General features: G+C 42.4%; 1 protein-coding gene across 1 annotated transcript in view; it reads right to left on the minus strand.

Moving 5' to 3' along the window:
- Nucleotides 1–262: 262 nt before the first annotated feature.
- LOC137887740 (mucin-2-like) overlaps nucleotides 263–26,244 on the minus strand; it is a 45,691-nt gene continuing 19,709 nt past the window's right edge. Inside the window, exons 30-50 of the mRNA XM_068730923.1 lie at nucleotides 16,647–17,695; nucleotides 14,700–14,707; nucleotides 12,983–13,944; nucleotides 10,797–11,065; nucleotides 9,671–9,842; nucleotides 9,097–9,341; nucleotides 8,745–8,928; nucleotides 7,815–8,013; nucleotides 7,047–7,222; nucleotides 6,889–6,958; nucleotides 6,539–6,648; nucleotides 6,411–6,442; nucleotides 6,156–6,324; nucleotides 4,439–4,525; nucleotides 4,078–4,118; nucleotides 2,542–2,778; nucleotides 1,781–1,879; nucleotides 1,426–1,554; nucleotides 1,303–1,342; nucleotides 1,074–1,194; nucleotides 263–666 (exon numbers count right to left, since the gene is read on the minus strand). Coding sequence (XP_068587024.1) covers nucleotides 465–666; nucleotides 1,074–1,194; nucleotides 1,303–1,342; nucleotides 1,426–1,554; nucleotides 1,781–1,879; nucleotides 2,542–2,778; nucleotides 4,078–4,118; nucleotides 4,439–4,525; nucleotides 6,156–6,324; nucleotides 6,411–6,442; nucleotides 6,539–6,648; nucleotides 6,889–6,958; nucleotides 7,047–7,222; nucleotides 7,815–8,013; nucleotides 8,745–8,928; nucleotides 9,097–9,341; nucleotides 9,671–9,842; nucleotides 10,797–11,065; nucleotides 12,983–13,944; nucleotides 14,700–14,707; nucleotides 16,647–17,695 — 4,601 coding nt within the window. The 3' untranslated portion in view covers nucleotides 263–464. The remainder of the gene's footprint in view (nucleotides 667–1,073; nucleotides 1,195–1,302; nucleotides 1,343–1,425; nucleotides 1,555–1,780; nucleotides 1,880–2,541; nucleotides 2,779–4,077; nucleotides 4,119–4,438; nucleotides 4,526–6,155; nucleotides 6,325–6,410; nucleotides 6,443–6,538; nucleotides 6,649–6,888; nucleotides 6,959–7,046; nucleotides 7,223–7,814; nucleotides 8,014–8,744; nucleotides 8,929–9,096; nucleotides 9,342–9,670; nucleotides 9,843–10,796; nucleotides 11,066–12,982; nucleotides 13,945–14,699; nucleotides 14,708–16,646; nucleotides 17,696–26,244) is intronic.

Here is a 26,244-nt window from a genome sequence, read left to right on the forward strand (position 1 = left end):
TTGATGTTATTATTTTATGATTTGTGGTTTTTGCTCTTTTATTCATTTACTTTCTTATTTCCTGTCCTATAATTTCATATAGCTCACTCACACACACACACACACACACACACACACACACACACTAAATGTTGTTAACTGGCCTGTACTCACTGTCCTTGTCGTTTTGTTTATGTTATGTCTTTTGTCTCGCAATTTGAAAGAAACGTGTTTTGTGAACATGAATCATTCCCAGGCACCAATAAGCATGTCAATACCAGTGTTCATCTTGCAGAAATATATATTTTATTCATGATTATCCATGAAATCCTAAAAAGAAGAAAGTTCACATAGAGTAGAATGTGCTGACACTGAAAAAGAAGAGCTGTAGAAATGTTGAACTATAAATATTAAAACCCGACAAGAATAGGTCCAAGGTTAAGTTATGTGTTGGTAAGGTTTCAGTCCGGGGCAGAGCAGTATGATCAGCGTCTCCTGCGGCGCGATGGTTTGGGCGTCGTCTCCGCAGCACACTCTGTTTTGCTGCAGTGGCACGTCTCCACCACGATGTAGCTGTGCTGGACCTTGGAGCCGTTGGCGCAGGTCAGCTCCACCTGCTTCTGACTGGTGGTGGCCTCTTGGCAACACTCACACTGGTGCATCATCATGTTAGCTGCTGCAGAATACCTGTACACACACACACACACACACACACACACACACACACACATTACATTACAGTCATTTAGCAGACGCTTTTATCCAATGTGACTTACAAGAAGTGTAATCAACAAAGGTATTCAAGAGAACTACTAGTCACCAGGAGTCATAACTGCGTCTCCTTTTTTAAACAAGCATCTAAGAGCATGAAGCAGAGCAAAGGTACGGTGCAGAAACAAACTAATACGAATATAATAAGTGCTAATACAATAAACACACACACACACACACACACGCACACACAGACAATAGCTCTTATCCTCTCCACTGATTACAACAGCTCAGTAGCCTGTGAGGCACCTTTAGCACACACACACACACACATGAAGGGGTTTTGCCGATTAAGTTGAAACTGTGATGCTAAATAGACTCACATGGACGAGCTTCCACAATGTCCAGCGCAGGACGTCATGTTGACCGGCTGCGCGCTCTTGCAGTCTTTCACCTCGATGACGGTCTGCTTACTCTGGACCTCACAGATGCTCCTCTGCTTGCCTGGAACACACAGCAACCTTTAGGCTCTCACAATGCAACAGGTTAGTCCTCCAAAGAGGGTTCCTGATTTTGGATTCAGTATTAAACAGCGTGACTCCGCTGACTTACAGGTTGTGCAGCATCCATTAGCGTCTGTTGTCTCGGTACCCTGAAAGATAGAAACACATTTCATACATGTTGTGGGTCAGACAGACAGTTTGGAAGGAGGAGGGGGGGTTATAATAAACTCACAGGTTCACAGTCCAAGGGGTTATAGGGAGGACATGCTGTCTTGGTCTCCTTGGTAACAAGCTGTCCATTGATGTTATCACATGTATATTGCACACACTTGTCATTAGGTGGTACAAATGTGTCGTTGACCTGTACCAACAGGAAGAGCAGAAGAAAAGTCAGATTCGTCATTTTTCAAAATAAGGTTAGTCTTATTTTTTTGCTTTATATCAAATAAATATGTATTTTTCTCTTTCTCTAACATTCATTAACAAATATCTACATTGCCAATAGCTAAACAATAACTATCTTGCTACAGCAAACTTAATTCTGGCCATTCAAAATGTGAGGAAAGTCACACAGCGGCAGTACTGACCTTAATGATATGCGTTGTGTTTTCAGATGTGGTGAAAATACAGCTCTTCTGAACACACTGACCGCAGCACTTGTCGGCTACAGTCTCATATTCATAACCCTGGAGACAAAGTGAGAGAGAGTGAGGGAGAGATCATGAAAAGGTCGTGCACTTGAGTGTCCTCCATGTTAAGCTATTTCTTTGTTTTCAGCATTTTCATGGATAGACCATAAATGTAGTGGAACTTTCTGAAAAGCTGGAACATGATACTGGGATTTTCTGGTCATATTTTCAGGTATATGAATATATACATTTCACTGAACGGTGTATTGAAACACCTCATCCCATATACCAAAGAAAAAAGATAAAGCTTTGATGAACTCTTTGACTCAAAGAGTCATTTGCTGCCGGCACATTTTTGTGAAAACAACAAGGTGCTAAAATTGTATTGGTCAGTACGGTGAGCAGTTTATCTTAGAATGTGGGCAAAAACTGTGTGTTTGTCAAAAAATGCTCATAAAAGAAAAAAATACAAGAATCAATTATACAGCATTATACTGAGAGGTATTGCTCATGTTTGGTCCACCACATTTAGATGGGTCCAGTACTGAAGAGTCCAGTGCAACTACTAAAACTAACTACACCATGCATCAGCTGGTACAGTACCACAGAAAGTTGGCTCTGGGTGTGAATGTATCCCAGTGTGTGTGTGTGTGTGAGTGTGTGTGTGTGTGTGTGTGTGTGTGTGTGTGTGTGTTGGTATGTCCTGTGAATGAGCTTACTGTGGAGCAGTTTGTGTTGCAGACAATAGGTTTGCAAGAAATGATGTTTAGCTTGGTGATGGGATCCAATTTGGGGCCACAGTAACACTCCTGGCAGGGTTTGGGTTCAAAAGACTCCTCTGTTGTTTCTCCTGCTCCTGATGGTGCTGTTGTGGTCCCTGACGGTTGTTTCGGTGTTACTGGTGCTTCTAGTGGTGATTCTGATGGTGTTTCTGGTGTTGGTATCTTGGAACCAGGCTATAAAATACACATTAATCAAAACTTTACTCTCAGAAGCAATTCTTTCACACCTTAAATGAATTGTTCTGGACCAAGGGGAAAACAAGATCCACATTCATACAGATGCAACAAGGTTGCTTCTTTCACAGTTAAGTGTGATCAGTGCATGGATTGTGTAAATGTAATACCAGTTTTGAATTCATGCTGATATCATGTATTTATTATCACACAGTCCAGATCAGAATTTGGTCTTGGTGCAGCTGTTTAGTCGGCGCCACAGTTTGAATGACCGAAGGTTCACACAAACAAAACCAAAGCACAAAACAGTTAAAGCACTCTTACATTGCACTGGGGCTGCTCTCTCATCTGAGCGGTTTCATGCGGTTCAGATTAGGTGTGGTGTGGCTGTCATTTGGTGAACAAACAAATGCAGGACCACTTCCAAGTAAACTCGTAATCTCGTTCGGTTTGTTTGTGGTGTGATCGCAGAGCGCACCGACCACAATGCTACATGTAAGAGATCTACCTGCTAATCACGGCGACTGCCACCTCTGCCACTTTACAACATCACGTGGTAACCTGATGACTTCAACAGGAGTTCTGGGACTTTCTCTGATGCATCCCAACGTGAAAAGGGTTCAAACAGAAAGCTTGTGCTAATCTGTCTGGTTTGGATTGTTATCTGTCAGCTACTATCATTCTCGTCCTGTTTCTGTATGTCAGATGAGATTCAGTTTCAGTTTCGACCGCTAACGCTCCTCATCACCTATTTCTTTAGGAGGTCAAATTGAAAAAAAGCAACAAAGATTGGTCTTCTTTTGTTGGTCCATGTAGCACTGCTGTCCCAGAACGACAGGCAACAAAGCTGTCCAGTGATTAAGTAACCTGTCCGTCCGGATGACCTCATGCTTTTAACTTAGTTCATTTGAATTGAGTTGGTGTGAATGAGAAAAGGAACAATTTGTCTGTTTTTTCCTTTGGTCTGGCCAAAGAGAACTGAAGCGAGAAACAAAAGGACACTGGACATTAAAGACGTGTTCTCAGGGTAAATAAAGACATCCTCACTGTGACTCACACCGATAATAGACGGCATGTTGTTTGACTGATTAGGTAGGAGCTTTGTTGAATGTTGATATTTCCTGTATGTTCAAACCTGCAGAGGGACTCTGACGTTGTCACACACTGACGTTTATTCTGGTGAAGTAAAGTACCTGTAATTCAACCTGCTCTGCCTGTGTCTGTATTTAAATCCTCCTCCCTGTTGTTCCTGGACTTTGACAGATACATGGATATCTGGAGTCTGGACTGTGTCCTTACCTTGTACTCAGTCATGTTGTAGACACAAACACCTTTAGGAACTGCAAAACAAACAAGAGACATTAGTTAAGTTGACTATAGTTCAGATGTGTGCTAAGCTAGGCTAACCTAGCTCTGTACTTGATGCACAGAAACAAATCTTCAGAACAGATCTTCCATTAGTGTAATTCATGGAACATGGTTATTGTTTTGAAAAAGTCTTAATATGAGGATCAATTGTGTGGTTTAACTCTCTAACAATACACTATTCTTCCTTTCAAGAATAATTAGCTGGACTGGTCATCACGTTTCTGCCTTCCCATGAACTGAAAATGCATCAAATGATCTACGATACAGATATTTTAAATGTCGAGTCACATACCACAGGTTTGGCAGCAGCTGTCGTTGACGATGTCAAGTTGGAACCCCGGCGCACAGAGAGGAACGGAACACAACGTTGTGTTGCACTCTGTTGGGAACAAAAGGACAGGGTGATTATGTAATGTGGGGAGTTGCCTCAGACAATAAGTCAAAGAAGAATAACAGCAGTTCTGTATGTTTAGATGATTCACTGCAAGTTAGCTGACTCTGCTGAGACTCAGGCTCTCTTTTTCAGGAAGGCCCTGCTTTGACACAGTTCGACACATTCACACCTGAAAGCTGACTGATCTCCTTGTCGCTGAGCCATTAAAGGCCTTGCTCTTAACTATTTAGCAGAAGGCAAAGGATGTTCAGTGTGAAACCTTTTTTTACCATACAGAAAATAATTAAAACCACCGGCTGCTTGATGGTGGGAAAACATGTTAGTTTGCAAACAACACTGGTATGGTGCTCTAAAGGCCCAACAGCTACTTGCTGGTGTTTACTTTATTCCAAACATCTGCCAGTAAATACCTCAAAGCCTGTCCATAATGCTACTGTATGAGGGACAGGTCTTATTTCTTCCACAAGGCATTCACTTCTAACCCTTCATCAATACATGTAAAGGTGACATAGCATGAGAGAACAAACAAGCAACAACATACATATACTGGTAGGTTCTCGCTTAAAAAAACTGAGAACAATTGAAAGGTAAAGTAAGAACCGATCTCCACCTGGTATTACCATTAATCTGGATAATGACATCTGATCACGGCCTTTGCAATGACAGTCTGGTAAAGAGTCCTCATCATCTCTGTCCTATTGACATCAGGAACTCTTCACGACTTCCATCGCAGACTGAAAACGGTTGGTCCCATGAGTAAAACTCTTTCTCCTATTGTCTCATAAGGTAGCACTTGAAGCACTTCAGCATATTTGTACCCACATGGTTGAATGCACTTATCATAAGTCGCTTTGGATAAAAGTGTCTGCTAAATACGTGTAATATACTGAATATATTTATGTACATCAGTAAGCAATCACATTGTGACGCTCCGATATGACTGCGCTGATTCTGATGTTTTGAGTTTGGTAATAAGTTCAGTCTCCTGCGTCCGATTCAGTACAACCCATCCTCCTATGAGCAGCGGCAATAAGATCGATCGCTTGGCTACCACCTGGCGTAGTCCATACTACAACTGAGCGGACAATGGTACTGTCTCACTCTTGTGAGGGGAGCTTCAGTGCAAAAAGCTGACGATTCAGTATAGTCAGTTCAGTTTTAAAGATTCAGTCCTACACTCACTAAATACCTAAAATAATCTTAATATTCATTGAGGCGTTCAGATGGATATCAATCTGCTGTCTGTGAAATAAGTCTAAAACACACACCAATTAACGCTTCCTATCTTGTGTGTGACAGAAAAGCAAATATTTCCCAAAATGTTGAACAGTGACTTAAAGAATGTGTCAGAGATGAGACCACCTCTAGATGCGGTCAGGCAGATCCAATAGCATTGAGATTGCAGTGTGCTGTGTGTACCTACACCTGCTTTAACATGTCAGAGACAGATCATGTGTTAATATCAGGCGGAGATGATTTATACGATTACAAGTTCAAAACCAATCCCACAGAAAGAAGGCCTGTGGGTTCATCTCTCTACCGACAACTCTCACTTTGTGGCACCAAAGCTACAAAGTGACAGAATCACATGGAGTTCTGTGACACTGCGACTGACCACAAGACTGTGTTGTGCAGCAGCCATCCGTCTTGTTGACCAGCTGCTGGCCACGTTCGCTGCAGATGGGGCTCGGTACTGTTGGGCACGGTTGGGGCTGACACTGGATGCTCATGGAATCGTTGTCACACATACAGGTGTTGCAGCCACTCGTCCATGTGTCACCAGGCTGTTTAAGAGACAGGAGCACAGTTCAGACACACAACTCATGCTTTGCTAGAGAACACGAATACATGCAACAGGCGGAGTTCTCACCTGTTTGGGTTTTCCATCAGGTCCAATGCAATCTGAAATTTGAGGAGAAACAAGTGTTTGTAGGATGAGTTGCGCTTCAAGCTAATGCTTTTGAGAAAAGTCAAGCTTTCTTTAGGATCTCATCTTACCGCAGGAGGCCACACATGTGTCGTAGACTGTGTTGAATAAGGTGGTGCCAGGAGGACAGAAGCAACCCTCCTTAGTGTTGTTCGTGGATTCCTGGAACTTTTGGTTGTATCTGATGTCGGAAAAGAAATGACTGGTTATTACAGACACAACAGGGCTCACTATCTATCCATCCTTCTCACACACTGACAAAACAAAACAAAACAATCTCCACTAAGGACATTAAACATCATTTCATTCAGGGAAGTGGAAATGTAAGCATTTAAATCCGGCAAGTGGTGTATAAATGTCAACATCTCTAAAACAAAAATAAAAATAAATCAAAAAATAACATTATTGATTTATTCATTACCTGTCATTGCATGTAGGCTCTACAGTGGAGCCACAGGCCATGTACACCTTGTTACTTGGACACTTGTGCTCTGTAAGATGGAGATATGTTTATATACACATTTGTCAGAACTCCATGCAACACTTCTAGTTCTATAATCTATTAGCTATATATCTTACCACACTGCCCATTGGTTGCATTCCTCCAGTCGATACAGACTCCTGCATCAGAGCACTGAGAGGCGTAGGCCTCCAGGCTGGTGCAGCCTGTGGCATTGCCACTGTTGCAAATGTCATACCTACAGGATGTCACAAATGCTCCTGGGGGTACGACTGAATTGCATGGCGCAAAAACACTAGAAGGAACACACAAGCCAGAACAGCGTGTCAGGAAAAGTGACCAGAAAAATATGAACATCATCTAAGACGTAATGGAAAGCAATCCAGCAATTCAAGAATGTCTTCATTGACAAAATTAAGACAAGAGAGCAGTAAGATAGACCTACAATTTTCAATTTGTATTTGGTGAGATTCGTTCCGCTGATTTCATTAACTGTCAACAGTCTCCTTCAGTCACTGTTAAACTACAGCAAGCTCTACCACATCATCCAGCTACAGGTCTACCTTAATTCAAACGTGGAGTTCTACTTTTTAGGGTCTCCATTTGCCAATAAATTAAGCTGTTTCACATCCAAAACTGCATGCAGAAAAATGTCATAATGCCCCAACATTCAATCTTAATCTAGATATACATATAACTGTAGAGGAGTAAATGTATCTTTTTGATATGCCAGAATCCTATTCCACTCCTATATCCTAACTCTAAATAGAATCATGCAGAAACTTTAATGTGGTTGTGATTACAAGCTAACAGGATGGACGCATAATTAGCTTCATACAAAATAACTGAGAGAATGAAGACTTTAATACGTTGTGGTTCCCCCTCACCTGCTGGTCAGGATATCACAAATGGCAGGTTTGCAAGCAGGCTGTGTTGTTGAGGAAGGTGCTTTTGAAGTGGTCGTAGTTGTTGGGATTGTGGGGGTGACACATTGTGTAACATTCCACTGGCCTGCAGTGACTGAGCAGCTTTCCACCTGGCCGTTTGGAGAACGACAGTCGTTGTTCTTGGAGTTGTCACAGGTCCCTGAAAAAGAAGAGACAGGAGTCTGAAGCCAAAGCATTGGGGCTCATGCAAGAACCAGATCAACAGAGTTTGTTCCTAAATAGAACGTACCAGCGATTTAAGAGAATTTGTTGTATTTAACAAATTTCTCTGACAAAGAAAATTCACAAGTGGTCCGTTATTATTAACATGCATTTTCAAACTTAATATTCTGTGAACCATATTATCATCATCATGACATGCCAATTTGCCTAAGATTGTTTTACTCTGAAAGGTCAGTCTTGTTGTACAATTCTCTCACTCCAACAGCTCATCTCATCCTCTGTTGAACCCGACAGTGTATCTACTGTTGGCTATAAGATTCTCTCTCCTGTCTCTTTGACAGCATCTCATACTAGTCATTGATGACTCTGACCTACAAAGATGTTCCTTCTAGATTCTCAGTGTTGGTTCTCAGCTGTACTACATATTAGTTTCATCCTGTTTCTTAGGAATTATTAAGGGTTTTCCGGTTCTTCTGTTCATTCTGGTTGTTCCACATCTGTGAATTGTTGTATTGACTATTTTAACTCTACACTAAACATTAGGCCTATCCTACACGAACTGCAGGCTGCCAGTGACAGGGAAGTGTCAGTAGGCGCAACAGGCTGCTCTCAATAGTGCCCTCTGGTTATAAGTGGCATTGCAATGTTTCTAAGTTCTTTCACCCAATGATTTGGTCACGTTACATATCAAGTGGTCTGCTAACTCACCACACTGTCCCTCAGTTTTTCCACCAAAGAGGGAATAAGGAAGGTCAATGCTGAATGAGGAGGCCGTATAGACCACTTTTGTGTCGATCTCAGGTATCGTCAATGTCATCACCATATCTGTGCTCGTGAGGCGTAGGACAGAATTTGTGTAGGCGGGATAGATCCGTTTCTGATTCACATACACCTGTAGGACAAAGTGACAAAACACATTAGAGACGGCTGCGAAGCACAGCAGCTTTTCTAACTGTACAATGCACCACACCACTTCAGTAAGTACTCTCAAAATAATAAAGGAAGTGAGTTACTAACACTAAAACAATAAATGTCTGTGACAATTTATCTGGTTGCTTACCGCATTAGCTGCTGTTCCTGAAGTCTTCAACTGAGTCAAAACTACCTTGTAGGATCCATATGTTACAATAAGAGATTGGGGACAGAATGTGCTGTCTGAAGGATCACAGTCATGGTTTACTATTATAGTCAGGTTGTATTTAGTGATAATCTCTTTGACCAGGTAGTAAGAGCATTTCTCGTTGAAACTGTATGACTTTCCATCAAATGTCATGTAGTGGGCTCCGCCCCACTGACTGCACAGACCTGCAGGATAAGAAGAACCATGAACGGAAACAATAAGTATCAAGTAGAAGAGGCAGAAAGCACAATTACCTCCACCAAGAAGGCAATGTTTGATTATTGGCAAATAATATTGACAACAGTATTATTTTTGGTAGATAGTTGCTTCAGTAACTGGTTTTACTGAAGCAATTTAGCAGTGACTTAGTTGGTAGTCTGGCCTTCAGTGCTTTCCAGTAAATAGTTAATTTTATTGTATATGAAGATATGTAAATAGTCTTAGCATATTGACACAAAATGCTCTGCTGCATTTAAAAGAAAAAAAAGTGGTAAAGGTTCCATTTTCAACTTACATTCACATTCATAGTAGAAGCAGCATCCGTCATCATCATAGACTTCAACAGCTTTGCGTCCATTTGCACAGATGGGCTGTTGTACTGTGGGACAGGGAGTGGGTGACTGTGTGATCTTGCCATTGGTGCAGGTAGCTATGGTGCAGTTGCTGACCTTCCAGGACTCTCCATTCTGGATGGGTATCGAGAAGCAGTAAGTCATACAGGAAACGATGTGTGTGTATAACAATAAAGTATAATTCAACTGATTTTTTGCATTGCAGGGCTCTATTTTCTGCACCCCAACCAGTGCATCGGGGGCTTTCCAAATGCAACGTAATTGCGTGGCCAGGATACAGGGTGAGATCAGAAAGAATACAGTATCATACTGTACAATATATGTGGGTGTGTTAAAGGCCGTGAGAATCATGGACAATCCCATTCACTACTTTCACCCCCCTCCATGATGCACTAAAAGGTTGGGAATCCATTGTCTCAAAAGGAAAGATATTGTTGTCTATAAAATGCTGATTTATCATCACAGCAGCTCAAATATTGTGCCCAGAGCAGATGATAGAAGTTGAATTTACTGGATATATCCCTACAGAAATGTTCTGTGCATTATAGTGCATGATTTCATTAGGCATAACAATGATACATACAATAAACATGAGCAGTCAAGTATCACCATAGTGCCATATATAAAATGAAAGTAGAATAAAAAATATGGTCTTATATTTTACATGTGTTTTCGTAATTAAAAATCACTTTTAAAGTTTAAATCAGTTAGAGTTGATTGTTTTACATGCAAAACATATCATGGACAATTTGGGAATTAAATAGCTTCCTCTTTATTCTTCATATGTCAACATAAATATAGTCCTGTTTATGATCCAGTGCTCTTTTGACAGGTGGCACCTTGCATGGTAGCCTCTGCCATCAGTGTATGAATGGGTGTGAATGGGTGATTGATGACATGAAGTATTAAAACACTTTAATTGGTTGACTAGAAAAGCGCTATACAAGTACAGTCCATTTACCATTTACTGGACACAAAGCAGCTATTGGTGAAATAAAATGCTCATAGTCTTTTAGAAACAATTCGATTCACAATCATGAATAAAAAGACATTTTATCTATATCCCACCTTTCTTGTTGAATTCACATCATTGCAGTCAGCGGTAGTTGTAGACAGGGTGGTTGATGGAGTGGAAGTAGAGCTGGCAATAACTGTGGTGGTGGAAGACACTGAGGCATTTGTAGTGCCCCCAAACCCTGGAGTGGTAATACTTACGGGTGTGCTGGGTATCGGTGTTGTGGGACATGGTCTGAATTGCTTCTCAACTTTACAAGATTCATTGCAATATGCAGCGATACACCAACCTAAGCCATCAGTGACATTGTACACCAAGTCCCCTGTGAAAATAAGAGAAATACAAGTTTAGTGCACCAAATAAACTTAACTAATTAATTAAAAATATAATAAATGAAAGGATTTAGTATGTGTTCAGATCAAAAACAACCCTGCCTTAAAAAAAGGCAATGAGCTGTGCTCAGGTGGCTCTTAATGTGAAAAACATTTAATAAACAAGCCTGAGACTGAACCAGGATTAATCTATTTTGTAAAGCCAACTCTGAGCTATTGTGAGACCAAGCCTTGATTATTTCAAGCCCCAGTTTGTGCCTTCTGAAAGTCCAAAAAGTTGTTTAAAAGCACTTATCACTATTCTGGCTCGTTTGTGACTCTGTTTCCTATTCAGGTAACTAATGGGCTGCCATTTTCTTTGGATTTGAAACAGTGGCGCAACTTGGGGGACACAGAGCAGCACATAACACATATTAAATAGAGAGTAGATATTAGAACAAAAACAAACAAACACTGTAATCCTAACCACAACATCACAAAAGAGAATATTTGGAAGCCTGCTGTAGGTCAGCAGTGAGCTTAAACTCTGTGACACAGATAAACAAAGTAAGGATAAACTTGTTGCAGTACTATGCTAGTGCTACAAGTTATTGTATAAGTTGTAACATGCCATGGTAATTTATTGTGAAGCAAGAAAATTACACAACAGAACAGATGGTAGATACTATTTTACTAATCCAATGGTAATTGGTAATGATTCGATCATAAATATCTGTTAACCGACATTCTGACCACTTTCTACATGAGTATTCTACCTTAATCCTAAGCGGCACAAATTAGTAACAACTTGTTAATTACTTGTTCATTTTGGGCAACCCAAGGAAAGTGATATATGATACAAAGTAGTTACTTAGTAATCCCTCATTACTTTGTGACTATCTCACTATAGCCCTGACAAAAATGCTCATGTCTCCTGAGATTGCTCCTTGTTTATCCAATGAGCAGAAATAAGAACATTAAAACGGCCTTCATGATGGCGGGCCAGAATGATTTCCGGGTCGAACGAGGAGCTAGGAATCTGGAACACAACATCTAAAACAACACAACATTTTTTTTCTCAACAATTGATTGTGTAACTCTTTGATTCAGTTACTGAACTGTAATTGAATGAAAGCGGCAATTTACCGACAATTTAAATGAATGGAAGATAATGGAAAATATGCGACTCTGATGATTTGCCGATATTTGTGAACTAATCATTATCTAATGATTCATTAATGTAGTACCTCCTAGTCGGTTCTCTAGTCATCATTATCAACTACATAGTCTTGGATTCAAAGTTATTCAAAAACTACTTATTAAGACTCATTAATTATCAAGTTGTTCCAAATTTGTTCCTCACACTTGACCAAATAACTGCTCATATTTCTGTGTACTGTATTATAACATGTTATCCATATAAGTTCTTTTATGAGAGATCATTTAATGCATGTGTGTTGTATGTATTTTGAAAATATATGTTGCATGTCAATGTATTCAGGATATTTCTGAAAATTAATGAAAAACAAGCTGCCGTAAATGGGCCACAAGTCTCTGGACAGTGTTAGCATGAATAGCAAAACAGGGGAAAACATTAATGCTGAAAACAAGAGTAAATTATCATGTAAAATTGCTTAGAGTTGGAACTGAACATTATATAGACTGTCTTAACAATTAAAAACTAAGCGTAACACGTTTTCATTGTGTTCACGTGTTAAATTGATTATTGTTGATGGAAGTTCACTGTTTGATCAAATGTTTAAATAATGTTAAATATAGCATGATAGAGAAGAGAAAAGAAGACTTTCAAACTGAAGTTCTGAATCTACTATTGAAATATTAATCTCAAAAAACAAATAGAAAAGGAGCTGAATATCATGATGAAGGAAAAATGATAATGTAAAAATGGAAAATAAAAAATCACCTACCAGGACGATGTGTAGTCCCATTGACAGTGCAGACACATAGTGTTGTAGTTGTGGTTAATAGAGGTGGTGTAGAAACAACTGTAGATCTGGATGGTGTGGTAGTGTAAACAGATGTGCTGCCAGCAAGGGTCTGTGTTATTGGGCCAATGGAAGTTGGACCTTCAACGGTTGTTCCTGAAGTTGCAGTTGACACCACAATATGTGTTGTATTCAAAACAGGTTTTGTAATAACTGTTGATGTTTGTAGACTTTCTGTGACTACAACAACTGTTGTTTCAGGGCTTGTTGTTGTGACACTCGCCTCTGAGGTTGTCGTTTCAACAATAGCCGTTGTAGAGGTTGTCACTGGGCCAGTGGTCCCTTCTGTAGTTGGGCTTGTTGTTGCAAGACTTGCTGTTGTTTGTTCTGAAATAGTTGTTTCTAAAGGATTGGCTGTGGTTCCCTTAGTTGTTACTGACAGTACTTCAGTGGTTGCGGTAACAACAGAAGGTGTTGATGTTACAACTGTTGTTTCAGGGCTTGTTGTTGTGACACTCGCCACTGAGGTTGTCGTTTCAACAATAGCCGTTGTAGAGGTTGTCACTGGGCCAGTGGTCACTTCTGTAATTGGATTTGTTGTTGCAAGACTTGCTGTTGTTTGTTCTGAAATAGTTGTTTCTGAAGATTTGGCTGTGGTTCCCTTAGTTGTTACTGACAGTACTTCAGTGGTTGCGGTAACAACAGAAGGTGTTGATGTTACAACTGTTGTTTCAGGGCTTGTTGTTTTGACACTCGCCTCTGAGGTTGTCGTTTCAACAATAGCCGTTGTAGAGGTTGTCACTGGGCCAGTGGTCACTTCTGTAGTTGGATTTGTTGTTGCAAGACTTGCTGTTGTTTGTTTTGAAATAGTTGTTTCTGAAGATTTGGCTGTGGTTCCCTTAGTTGTTACTGACAGTACTTCAGTGGTTGCGGTAACAACAGAAGGTGTTGATGTTACAACTGTTGTTTCAGGGCTTGTTGTTGTGACACTCGCCTCTGAGGTTGTCGTTTCAACAATAGCCGTTGTAGAGGTTGTCAATGGGCCAGTGGTCCCTTCTGTAGTTGGGCTTGTTGTTGCAAGACTTGCTGTTGTTTGTTCTGAAATAGTTGTTTCTAAAGGATTGGCTGTGGTCCCCTTAGTTGTTTCTGACAGTACTTCAGTGGTTGTGGTAACAACAGAAGGTGTTGATGTTACAACTGTTGTTTCAGGGCTTGTTGTTGTGACACTCGCCACTGAGGTTGTCGTTTCAACAATAGCCGTTGTAGAGGTTGTCACTGGGCCAGTGGTCCCTTCTGTAGTTGGGCTTGTTGTTGCAAGACTTGCTGTTGTTTGTTCTGAAATAGTTGTTTCTGAAGATTTGGCTGTGGTTCCCTTAGTTGTTACTGACAGTACTTCAGTGGTTGCGGTAACAACAGAAGGTGTTGATGTTACAACTGTTGTTTCAGGGCTTGTTGTTGTGACACTCGCCTCTGAGGTTGTCGTTTCAACAATAGCCGTTGTAGAGGTTGTCACTGGGCCAGTGGTCCCTTCTGTAGTTGGATTTGTTGTTGCAAGACTTGCTGTTGTTTGTTCTGAAATAGTTGTTTCTAAAGGATTGGCTGTGGTTCCCTTAGTTGTTACTGACAGTACTTCAGTGGTTGCGGTAACAACAGAAGGTGTTGAGGTTACAACTGTTGTTTCAGGGCTTGTTGTTGTGACACTCGCCACTGAGGTTGTCGTTTCAACAATAGCCGTTGTAGAGGTTGTCACTGGGCCAGTGGTCACTTCTGTAATTGGATTTGTTGTTGCAAGACTTGCTGTTGTTTGTTCTGAAATAGTTGTTTCTGAAGATTTGGCTGTGGTTCCCTTAGTTGTTACTGACAGTACTTCAGTGGTTGCGGTAACAACAGAAGGTGTTGATGTTACAACTGTTGTTTCAGGGCTTGTTGTTGTGACACTCGCCACTGAGGTTGTCGTTTCAACAATAGCCGTTGTAGAGGTTGTCACTGGGCCAGTGGTCCCTTCTGTAGTTGGATTTGTTGTTGCAAGACTTGCTGTTGTTTGTTCTGAAATAGTTGTTTCTGAAGATTTGGCTGTGGTTCCCTTAGTTGTTACTGACAGTACTTCAGTGGTTGCGGTAACAACAGAAGGTGTTGATGTTACAACTGTTGTTTCAGGGCTTGTTGTTGTGACACTCGCCACTGAGGTTGTCGTTTCAACAATAGCCGTTGTAGAGGTTGTCACTGGGCCAGTGGTCCCTTCTGTAGTTGGGCTTGTTGTTGCAAGACTTGCTGTTGTTTGTTCTGAAATAGTTGTTTCTGAAGATTTGGCTGTGGTTCCCTTAGTTGTTACTGACAGTACTTCAGTTGTTGCGGTAACAACAGAAGGTGTTGATGTTACAACTGTTGTTTCAGGGCTTGTTGTTGTGACACTCGCCTCTGAGGTTGTCGTTTCAACAATAGCCGTTGTAGAGGTTGTCACTGGGCCAGTGGTCCCTTTTGTAGTTGGGCTTGTTGTTGCAAGACTTGCTGTTGTTTGTTCTGAAATAGTTGTTTCTAAAGGATTGGCTGTGGTTCCCTTAGTTGTTACTGACAGTACTTCAGTGGTTGCGGTAACAACAGAAGGTGTTGAGGTTACAACTGTTGTTTCAGGGCTTGTTGTTGTGACACTCGCCACTGAGGTTGTCGTTTCAACAATAGCCGTTGTAGAGGTTGTCACTGGGCCAGTGGTCACTTCTGTAGTTGGATTTGTTGTTGCAAGACTTGCTGTTGTTTGTTCTGAAATAGTTGTTTCTGAAGATTTGGCTGTGGTTCCCTTAGTTGTTACTGACAGTACTTCAGTGGTTGCGGTAACAACAGAAGGTGTTGATGTTACAACTGTTGTTTCAGGGCTTGTTGTTGTGACACTCGCCACTGAGGTTGTCGTTTCAACAATAGCCGTTGTAGAGGTTGTCACTGGGCCAGTGGTCCCTTCTGTAGTTGGGCTTGTTGTTGCAAGACTTGCTGTTGTTTGTTCTGAAATAGTTGTTTCTAAAGGATTGGCTGTGGTTCCCTTAGTTGTTACTGACAGTACTTCAGTGGTTGCGGTAACAACAGAAGGTGTTGATGTTACAACTGTTGTTTCAGGGCTTGTTGTTGTGACACTCGCCACTGAGGTTGTCGTTTCAACAATAGCCGTTGTAGAGGTTGTCACTGGGCCAGTGGTCCCTTCTGTAGTTGGATTTGTTGTTGCAAGACTTGCTGTTGTTTGTTCTGAAATAGTTGTTTCTGAAGATTTGGCTGTGGTTCCCTTAGTTGTTACTGACAGTACTTCAGTGGTTGCGGTAACAACAGAAGGTGTTGATGTTACAACTGTTGTTTCAGGGCTTGTTGTTGTGACACTCGCCACTGAGGTTGTCGTTTCAACAATAGCCGTTGTAGAGGTTGTCACTGGGCCAGTGGTCCCTTCTGTAGTTGGGCTTGTTGTTGCAAGACTTGCTGTTGTTTGTTCTGAAATAGTTGTTTCTAAAGGATTGGCTGTGGTTCCCTTAGTTGTTTCTGACAGTACTTCAGTGGTTGTGGTAACAACAGAAGGTGTTGATGTTACAACTGTTGTTTCAGGGCTTGTTGTTGTGACACTCGCCACTGAGGTTGTCGTTTCAACAATAGCCGTTGTAGAGGTTGTCACTGGGCCAGTGGTCACTTCTGTAGTTGGGCTTGTTGTTGCAAGACTTGCTGTTGTTTGTTCTGAAATAGTTGTTTCTGAAGATTTGGCTGTGGTTCCCTTAGTTGTTACTGACAGTACTTCAGTTGTTGCGGTAACAACAGAAGGTGTTGATGTTACAACTGTTGTTTCAGGGCTTGTTGTTGTGACACTCGCCTCTGAGGTTGTCGTTTCAACAATAGCCGTTGTAGAGGTTGTCACTGGGCCAGTGGTCCCTTTTGTAGTTGGGCTTGTTGTTGCAAGACTTGCTGTTGTTTGTTCTGAAATAGTTGTTTCTAAAGGATTGGCTGTGGTTCCCTTAGTTGTTTCTGACAGTACTTCAGTGGTTGTGGTAACAACAGAAGGTGTTGATGTTACAACTGTTGTTTCAGGGCTTGTTGTTGTGACACTCGCCACTGAGGTTGTCGTTTCAACAATAGCCGTTGTAGAGGTTGTCACTGGGCCAGTGGTCCCTTCTGTAGTTGGGCTTGTTGTTGCAAGACTTGCTGTTGTTTGTTCTGAAATAGTTGTTTCTGAAGATTTGGCTGTGGTTCCCTTAGTTGTTACTGACAGTACTTCAGTGGTTGTGGTAACAACAGAAGGTGTTGATGTTACAACTGTTGTTTCAGGGCTTGTTGTTGTGACACTCGCCACTGAGGTTGTCGTTTCAACAATAGCCGTTGTAGAGGTTGTCACTGGGCCAGTGGTCCCTTCTGTAGTTGGGCTTGTTGTTGCAAGACTTGCTGTTGTTTGTTCTGAAATAGTTGTTTCTGAAGATTTGGCTGTGGTTCCCTTAGTTGTTACTGACAGTACTTCAGTGGTTGCGGTAACAACAGAAGGTGTTGATGTTACAACTGTTGTTTCAGGGCTTGTTGTTGTGACACTCGCCACTGAGGTTGTCGTTTCAACAATAGCCGTTGTAGAGGTTGTCACTGGGCCAGTGGTCCCTTCTGTAGTTGGGCTTGTTGTTGCAAGACTTGCTGTTGTTTGTTCTGAAATAGTTGTTTCTAAAGGATTGGCTGTGGTTCCCTTAGTTGTTTCTGACAGTACTTCAGTGGTTGCGGTAACAACAGAAGGTGTTGATGTTACAACTGTTGTTTCAGGGCTTGTTGTTGTGACACTCGCCACTGAGGTTGTCGTTTCAACAATAGCCGTTGTAGAGGTTGTCACTGGGCCAGTGGTCCCTTCTGTAGTTGGATTTGTTGTTGCAAGACTTGCTGTTGTTTGTTCTGAAATAGTTGTTTCTGAAGATTTGGCTGTGGTTCCCTTAGTTGTTACTGACAATACTTCAGTTGTTGCGGTAACAACAGAAGGTGTTGATGTTACAACTGTTGTTTCAGGGCTTGTTGTTGTGACACTCGCCTCTGAGGTTGTCGTTTCAACAATAGCCGTTGTAGAGGTTGTCACTGGGCCAGTGGTCCCTTTTGTAGTTGGGCTTGTTGTTGCAAGACTTGCTGTTGTTTGTTCTGAAATAGTTGTTTCTAAAGGATTGGCTGTGGTTCCCTTAGTTGTTTCTGACAGTACTTCAGTGGTTGTGGTAACAACAGAAGGTGTTGATGTTACAACTGTTGTTTCAGGGCTTGTTGTTGTGACACTCGCCACTGAGGTTGTCGTTTCAACAATAGCCGTTGTAGAGGTTGTCACTGGGCCAGTGGTCCCTTCTGTAGTTGGGCTTGTTGTTGCAAGACTTGCTGTTGTTTGTTCTGAAATAGTTGTTTCTGAAGATTTGGCTGTGGTTCCCTTAGTTGTTACTGACAGTACTTCAGTGGTTGTGGTAACAACAGAAGGTGTTGATGTTACAACTGTTGTTTCTGGGCTTGTTGTTGTGACACTCGCCACTGAGGTTGTCGTTTCAACAATAGCCGTTGTAGAGGTTGTCACTGGGCCAGTGGTCCCTTCTGTAGTTGGGCTTGTTGTTGCAAGACTTCCTGTTGTTTGTTCTGAAATAGTTGTTTCTGAAGATTTGGCTGTGGTTCCCTTAGTTGTTACTGACAGTACTTCAGTGGTTGCGGTAACAACAGAAGGTGTTGATGTTACAACTGTTGTTTCAGGGCTTGTTGTTGTGACACTCGCCTCTGAGGTTGTCGTTTCAACAATAGCCGTTGTAGAGGTTGTCACTGGGCCAGTGGTCCCTTCTGTAGTTGGGCTTGTTGTTGCAAGACTTGCTGTTGTTTGTTCTGAAATAGTTGTTTCTAAAGGATTGGCTGTGGTTCCCTTAGTTGTTTCTGACAGTACTTCAGTGGTTGTGGTAACAACAGAAGGTGTTGATGTTACAACTGTTGTTTCAGGGCTTGTTGTTGTGACACTCGCCACTGAGGTTGTCGTTTCAACAATAGCCGTTGTAGAGGTTGTCACTGGGCCAGTGGTCCCTTCTGTAGTTGGATTTGTTGTTGCAAGACTTGCTGTTGTTTGTTCTGAAATAGTTGTTTCTGAAGATTTGGCTGTTGTTCCCTTAGTTGTTACTGACAGTACTTCAGTGGTTGCGGTAACAACAGAAGGTGTTGATGTTACAACTGTTGTTTCAGGGCTTGTTGTTGTGACACTCGCCACTGAGGTTGTCGTTTCAACAATAGCCGTTGTAGAGGTTGTCACAGGGCCAGTGGTCCCTTCTGTAGTTGGGCTTGTTGTTGCAAGACTTGCTGTTGTTTGTTCTGAAATAGTTGTTTCTAAAGGATTGGCTGTGGTTCCCTTAGTTGTTTCTGACAGTACTTCAGTGGTTGTGGTAACAACAGAAGGTGTTGATGTTACAACTGTTGTTTCAGGGCTTGTTGTTGTGACACTCGCCACTGAGGTTGTCGTTTCAACAATAGCCGTTGTAGAGGTTGTCACTGGGCCAGTGGTCCCTTCTGTAGTTGGGCTTGTTGTTGCAAGACTTGCTGTTGTTTGTTCTGAAATAGTTGTTTCTGAAGATTTGGCTGTGGTTCCCTTAGTTGTTACTGACAGTACTTCAGTGGTTGCGGTAACAACAGAAGGTGTTGATGTTACAACTGTTGTTTCAGGGCTTGTTGTTGTGACACTCGCCTCTGAGGTTGTCGTTTCAACAATAGCCGTTGTAGAGGTTGTCACTGGGCCAGTGGTCCCTTCTGTAGTTGGGCTTGTTGTTGCAAGACTTGCTGTTGTTTGTTCTGAAATAGTTGTTTCTAAAGGATTGGCTGTGGTTCCCTTAGTTGTTTGTGACAGTACTTCAGTGGTTGTGGTAACAACAGAAGGTGTTGATGTTACAACTGTTGTTTCAGGGCTTGTTGTTTTGACACTCGCCACTGAGGTTGTCGTTTCAACAATAGCCGTTGTAGAGGTTGTCACTGGGCCAGTGGTCCCTTCTGTAGTTGGATTTGTTGTTGCAAGACTTGCTGTTGTTTGTTCTGAAATAGTTGTTTCTGAAGATTTGGCTGTGGTTCCCTTAGTTGTTACTGACAGTACTTCAGTGGTTGCGGTAACAACAGAAGGTGTTGATGTTACAACTGTTGTTTCAGGGCTTGTTGTTGTGACACTCGCCTCTGAGATTGTCGTTTCAACAATAGCCGTTGTAGAGGTTGTCACTGGGCCAGTGGTCCCTTCTGTAGTTGGGCTTGTTGTTGCAAGACTTGCTGTTGTTTGTTCTGAAATAGTTGTTTCTGAAGATTTGGCTGTGGTTCCCTTAGTTGTTACTGACAGTACTTCAGTGGTTGCGGTAACAACAGAAGGTGTTGATGTTACAACTGTTGTTTCAGGGCTTGTTGTTGTGACACTCGCCTCTGAGGTTGTCGTTTCAACAATAGCCGTTGTAGAGGTTGTCACTGGGCCAGTGGTCCCTTCTGTAGTTGGGTTTGTTGTTGCAAGACTTGCTGTTGTTTGTTCTGAAATAGTTGTTTCTGAAGATTTGGCTGTGGTTCCCTTTGTTGTTACTGACAGTACTTCAGTGGTTGCGGTAACAACAGAAGGTGTTGATGTTACAACTGTTGTTTCAGGGCTTGTTGTTGTGACACTCGCCTCTGAGGTTGTCGTTTCAACAATAGCCGTTGTAGAGGTTGTCACTGGGCCAGTGGTCCCTTCTGTAGCTGGGCTTGTTGTTGCAAGACTTGCTGTTGTTTGTTCTGAAATAGTTGTTTCTAAAGGATTGGCTGTGGTTCCCTTAGTTGTTTCTGACAGTACTTCAGTAGTTGTGGTAACAACAGAAGGTGTTGATGTTACAACTGTTGTTTCAGGGCTTGTTGTTGTGACACTCGCCACTGAGGTTGTCGTTTCAACAATAGCCGTTGTAGAGGTTGTCACTGGGCCAGTGGTCCCTTCTGTAGTTGGATTTGTTGTTGCAAGACTTGCTGTTGTTTGTTCTGAAATAGTTGTTTCTGAAGATTTGGATGTGGTTCCCTTAGTTGTTACTGACAGTACTTCAGTGGTTGCGGTAACAACAGAAGGTGTTGATGTTACAACTGTTGTTTCAGGGCTTGTTGTTGTGACACTCGCCTCTGAGGTTGTCGTTTCAACAATAGCCGTTGTAGAGGTTGTCACTGGGCCAGTGGTCCCTTCTGTAGTTGGGCTTGTTGTTGCAAGACTTCCTGTTGTTTGTTCTGAAATAGTTGTTTCTGAAGATTTGGCTGTGGTTCCCTTAGTTGTTACTGACAGTACTTCAGTGGTTGCGGTAACAACAGAAGGTGTTGATGTTACAACTGTTGTTTCAGGGCTTGTTGTTGTGACACTCGCCTCTGAGGTTGTCGTTTCAACAATAGCCGTTGTAGAGGTTGTCACTGGGCCAGTGGTCCCTTCTGTAGTTGGGCTTGTTGTTGCAAGACTTGCTGTTGTTTGTTCTGAAATAGTTGTTTCTAAAGGATTGGCTGTGGTTCCCTTAGTTGTTACTGACAGTACTTCAGTGGTTGCGGTAACAACAGAAGGTGTTGATGTTACAACTGTTGTTTCAGGGCTTGTTGTTGTGACACTCGCCTCTGAGGTTGTCGTTTCAACAATAGCCGTTGTAGAGGTTGTCACTGGGCCAGTGGTCCCTTCTGTAGTTGGGCTTGTTGTTGCAAGACTTGCTGTTGTTTGTTCGGAAACAGTTGTTTTTGAAGATTTGGCTGTGGTTCCCTTAGTTGTTACTGACAGTACTTCAGTGGTTGCGGTAACAACAGAAGGTGTTGATGTTACAACTGTTGTTTCAGGGCTTGTTGTTGTGACACTCGCCTCTGAGGTTGTCGTTTCAACAATAGCCGTTGTAGAGGTTGTCACTGGGCCAGTGGTCCCTTCTGTAGTTGGGCTTGTTGTTGCAAGACTTGCTGTTGTTTGTTCTGAAATAGTTGTTTCTAAAGGATTGGCTGTGGTTCCCTTCGTTGTTACTGACAGTACTTCAGTGGTTGCGGTAACAACAGAAGGTGTTGAGGTTACAACTGTTGTTTCAGGGCTTGTTGTTGTGACACTCACCTCTGAGGTTGTCGTTTCAACAATAGCCGTTGTAGAGGTTGTCACTGGGCCAGTGGTCCCTTCTGTAGTTGGGTTTGTTGTTGCAAGACTTGCTGTTGTTTGTTCTGAAATAGTTGTTTCTGAAGATTTGGCTGTGGTTCCCTTAGTTGTTACTGACAGTACTTCAGTGGTTGCGGTAACAACAGAAGGTGTTGATGTTACAACTGTTGTTTCAGGGCTTGTTGTTGTGACACTCGCCACTGAGGTTGTCGTTTCAACAATAGCCGTTGTAGAGGTTGTCACTGGGCCAGTGGTCCCTTCTGTAGTTGGGCTTGTTGTTGCAAGACTTGCTGTTGTTTGTTTTGAAATAGTTGTTTCTAAAGGATTGGCTGTGGTTCCCTTAGTTGTTTCTGACAGTACTTCAGTGGTTGCGGTAACAACAGAAGGTGTTGATGTTACAACTGTTGTTTCAGGGCTTGTTGTTGTGACACTCGCCACTGAGGTTGTCGTTTCAACAATAGCCGTTGTAGAGGTTGTCACTGGGCCAGTGGTCCCTTCTGTAGTTGGGCTTGTTGTTGCAAGACTTGCTGTTGTTTGTTCTGAAATAGTTGTTTCTAAAGGATTGGCTGTGGTTCCCTTAGTTGTTACTGACAGTACTTCAGTGGTTGCTGTAACAACAGAAGGTGTTGAGGTTACAACTGTTGTTTCAGGGCTTGTTGTTGTGACACTCGCCTCTGAGGTTGTTGTTTCAACAATAGCCGTTGTAGAGGTTGTCACTGGGCCAGTGGTCCCTTCTGTAGTTGGGCTTGTTGTTGCAAGACTTGCTGTTGTTTGTTCTGAAATAGTTGTTTCTGAAGATTTGGCTGTGGTTCCCTTAGTTGTTACTGACAGTACTTCAGTGGTTGCGGTAACAACAGAAGGTGTTGATGTTACAACTGTTGTTTCAGGGCTTGTTGTTGTGACACTCGCCTCTGAGGTTGTCGTTTCAACAATAGCCGTTGTAGAGGTTGTCACTGGGCCAGTGGTCCCTTCTGTAGTTGGGTTTGTTGTTGCAAGACTTGCTGTTGTTTCTTCTGAAATAGTTGTTTCTGAAGATTTGGCTGTGGTTCCCTTAGTTGTTACTGACAGTACTTCAGTGGTTGCGGTAACAACAGAAGGTGTTGATGTTACAACTGTTGTTTCAGGGCTTGTTGTTGTGACACTCGCCTCTGAGGTTGTCGTTTCAACAATAGCCGTTGTAGAGGTTGTCACTGGGCCAGTGGTCCCTTCTGTAGTTGGGCTTGTTGTTGCAAGACTTGCTGTTGTTTGTTCGGAAATAGTTGTTTCTAAAGGATTGGCTGTGGTTCCCTTAGTTGTTTCTGACAGTACTTCAGTGGTTGTGGTAACAACAGAAGGTGTTGATGTTACAACTGTTGTTTCAGGGCTTGTTGTTGTGACACTCGCCACTGAGGTTGTCGTTTCAACAATAGCCGTTGTAGAGGTTGTCACTGGGCCAATGGTCCCTTCTGTAGTTTGGCTTGTTGTTGCAAGACTTGCTGTTGTTTGTTCTGAAATAGTTGTTTCTGAAGATTTGGCTGTGGTTCCCTTAGTTGTTACTGACAGTACTTCAGTGGTTGCGGTAACAACAGAAGGTGTTGATGTTACAACTGTTGTTTCAGGGCTTGTTGTTGTGACACTCGCCTCTGAGGTTGTCGTTTCAACAATAGCCGTTGTAGAGGTTGTCACTGGGCCAGTGGTGCCTTCTGTAGTTGGGTTTGTTGTTGCAAGACTTGCTGTTGTTTGTTCTGAAATAGTTGTTTCTGAAGATTTGGCTGTGGTTCCCTTAGTTGTTACTGACAGTACTTCAGTGGTTGCGGTAACAACAGAAGGTGTTGATGTTACAACTGTTGTTTCAGGGCTTGTTGTTGTGACACTCGCCTCTGAGGTTGTCGTTTCAACAATAGCCGTTGTAGAGGTTGTCACTGGGCCAGTGGTCCCTTCTGTAGTTGGGCTTGTTGTTGCAAGACTTGCTGTTGTTTGTTCTGAAATAGTTGTTTCTAAAGGATTGGCTGTGGTTCCCTTAGTTGTTTCTGACAGTACTTCAGTGGTTGCGGTAACAACAGAAGGTGTTGATGTTACAACTGTTGTTTCAGGGCTTGTTGTTGTGACACTCGCCACTGAGGTTGTCGTTTCAACAATAGCCGTTGTAGAGGTTGTCACTGGGCCAGTGGTCCCTTCTGTAGTTGGGCTTGTTGTTGCAAGACTTGCTGTTGTTTGTTCTGAAATAGTTGTTTCTGAAGATTTGGCTGTGGTTCCCTTAGTTGTTACTGACAGTACTTCAGTGGTTGCGGTAACAACAGAAGGTGTTGATGTTACAACTGTTGTTTCAGGGCTTGTTGTTGTGACACTCGCCTCTGAGGTTGTCGTTTCAACAATAGCCGTTGTAGAGGTTGTCACTGGGCCAGTGGTCCCTTCTGTAGTTGGGCTTGTTGTTGCAAGACTTGCTGTTGTTTGTTCTGAAATAGTTGTTTCTAAAGGATTGGCTGTGGTTCCCTTAGTTGTTACTGACAGTACTTCAGTGGTTGCGGTAACAACAGAAGGTGTTGAGGTTACAACTGTTGTTTCAGGGCTTGTTGTTGTGACACTCGCCTCTGAGGTTGTCGTTTCAACAATAGCCGTTGTAGAGGTTGTCACTGGGCCAGTGGTCCCTTCTGTAGTTGGGCTTGTTGTTGCAAGTCTTGCTGTTGTTTGTTCTGAAATAGTTGTTTCTGAAGATTTGGCTGTGGTTCCCTTAGTTGTTACTGACAGTACTTCAGTGGTTGCGGTAACAACAGAAGGTGTTGATGTTACAACTGTTGTTTCAGGGCTTGTTGTTGTGACACTCGCCTCTGAGGTTGTCGTTTCAACAATAGCCGTTGTAGAGGTTGTCACTGGGCCAGTGGTCCCTTCTGTAGTTGGGTTTGTTGTTGCAAGACTTGCTGTTGTTTGTTTTGAAATAGTTGTTTCTAAAGGATTGGCTGTGGTTCCCTTAGTTGTTTCTGACAGTACTTCAGTGGTTGTGGTAACAACAGAAGGTGTTGATGTTACAACTGTTGTTTCAGGGCTTGTTGTTGTGACACTCGCCACTGAGGTTGTCGTTTCAACAATAGCCGTTGTAGAGGTTGTCACTGGGCCAGTGGTCCCTTCTGTAGGTGGGTTTGTTGTTGTAATCTTTGTGGTTATGGCTGGTCTTGTAGTGTAAGTAGTGTAGGTGCCTGGAAGTGTCTTTGTTATTGGGCCAATGGAAGTTGAACCTGTAACTTTTGCTCCTGAAGTTACGGTTGACACCACAATAGGTGTTGTTTTCGAAATAATATGTGTTGTAATAACAGTTGATGTTTTCGGACTTTCTGTGACTACAACTGTTGTTTCAGGGCTTGTTTTTGTCCCAGCACTTTCTGTAGTTTGTTCTGATTTACTTGTTTCTGCAGGTTTGGTTGTTGCTCCCTGAGTTGTTACTGACAGTACTTCAGTGGTTGCTGTAACAATAGAAGGTGTTGATGTTACAACTGTTGTTTCAGGGCTTGTTGTTTTGACACTCGCCACTGAGGTTGTCGTTTCAACAATAACCGTTGTAGAGGTTGTCACTGGGCCAGTGGTCCCTTCTGTAGTTGGATTTGTTGTTGCAAGACTTGCTGTTGTTTGTTCTGAAATAGTTGTTTCTGAAGATTTGGCTGTGGTTCCCTTAGTTGTTGCTGACAGTACTTCAGTGGTTGCGGTAACAACAGAAGGTGTTGATGTTACAACTGTTGTTTCAGGCCTTGTTGTTGTGACACTCGCCTCTGAGGTTGTCGTTTCAACAATAACCGTTGTAGAGGTTGTCACTGGGCCAGTGGTCCCTTCTGTAGTTGGGCTTGTTGTTGCAAGACTTCCTGTTGTTTGTTCTGAAATAGTTGTTTCTAAAGGATTGGCTGTGGTTCCCTTAGTTGTTTCTGACAGTACTTCAGTGGTTGCGGTAACAACAGAAGGTGTTGATGTTACAACTGTTGTTTCAGGGCTTGTTGTTGTGACACTCGCCACTGAGGTTGTCGTTTCAACAATAGCCGTTGTAGAGGTTGTCACTGGGCCAGTGGTCCCTTCTGTAGGTGGGTTTGTTGTTGTAATCTTTGTGGTTATGGCTGGTCTTGTAGTGTAAGTAGTGTAGGTGCCTGGAAGTGTCTTTGTTATTGGGCCAATGGAAGTTGAACCTGTAACT

This window comes from Cebidichthys violaceus, unplaced genomic scaffold (genome assembly GCF_023349555.1).
Source record: "Cebidichthys violaceus isolate CVI_PGR_0920_01 unplaced genomic scaffold, fCebVio1.0.p SCAF_5, whole genome shotgun sequence".
Classification (NCBI taxonomy): Eukaryota; Metazoa; Chordata; class Actinopteri; order Perciformes; family Stichaeidae; genus Cebidichthys; species Cebidichthys violaceus.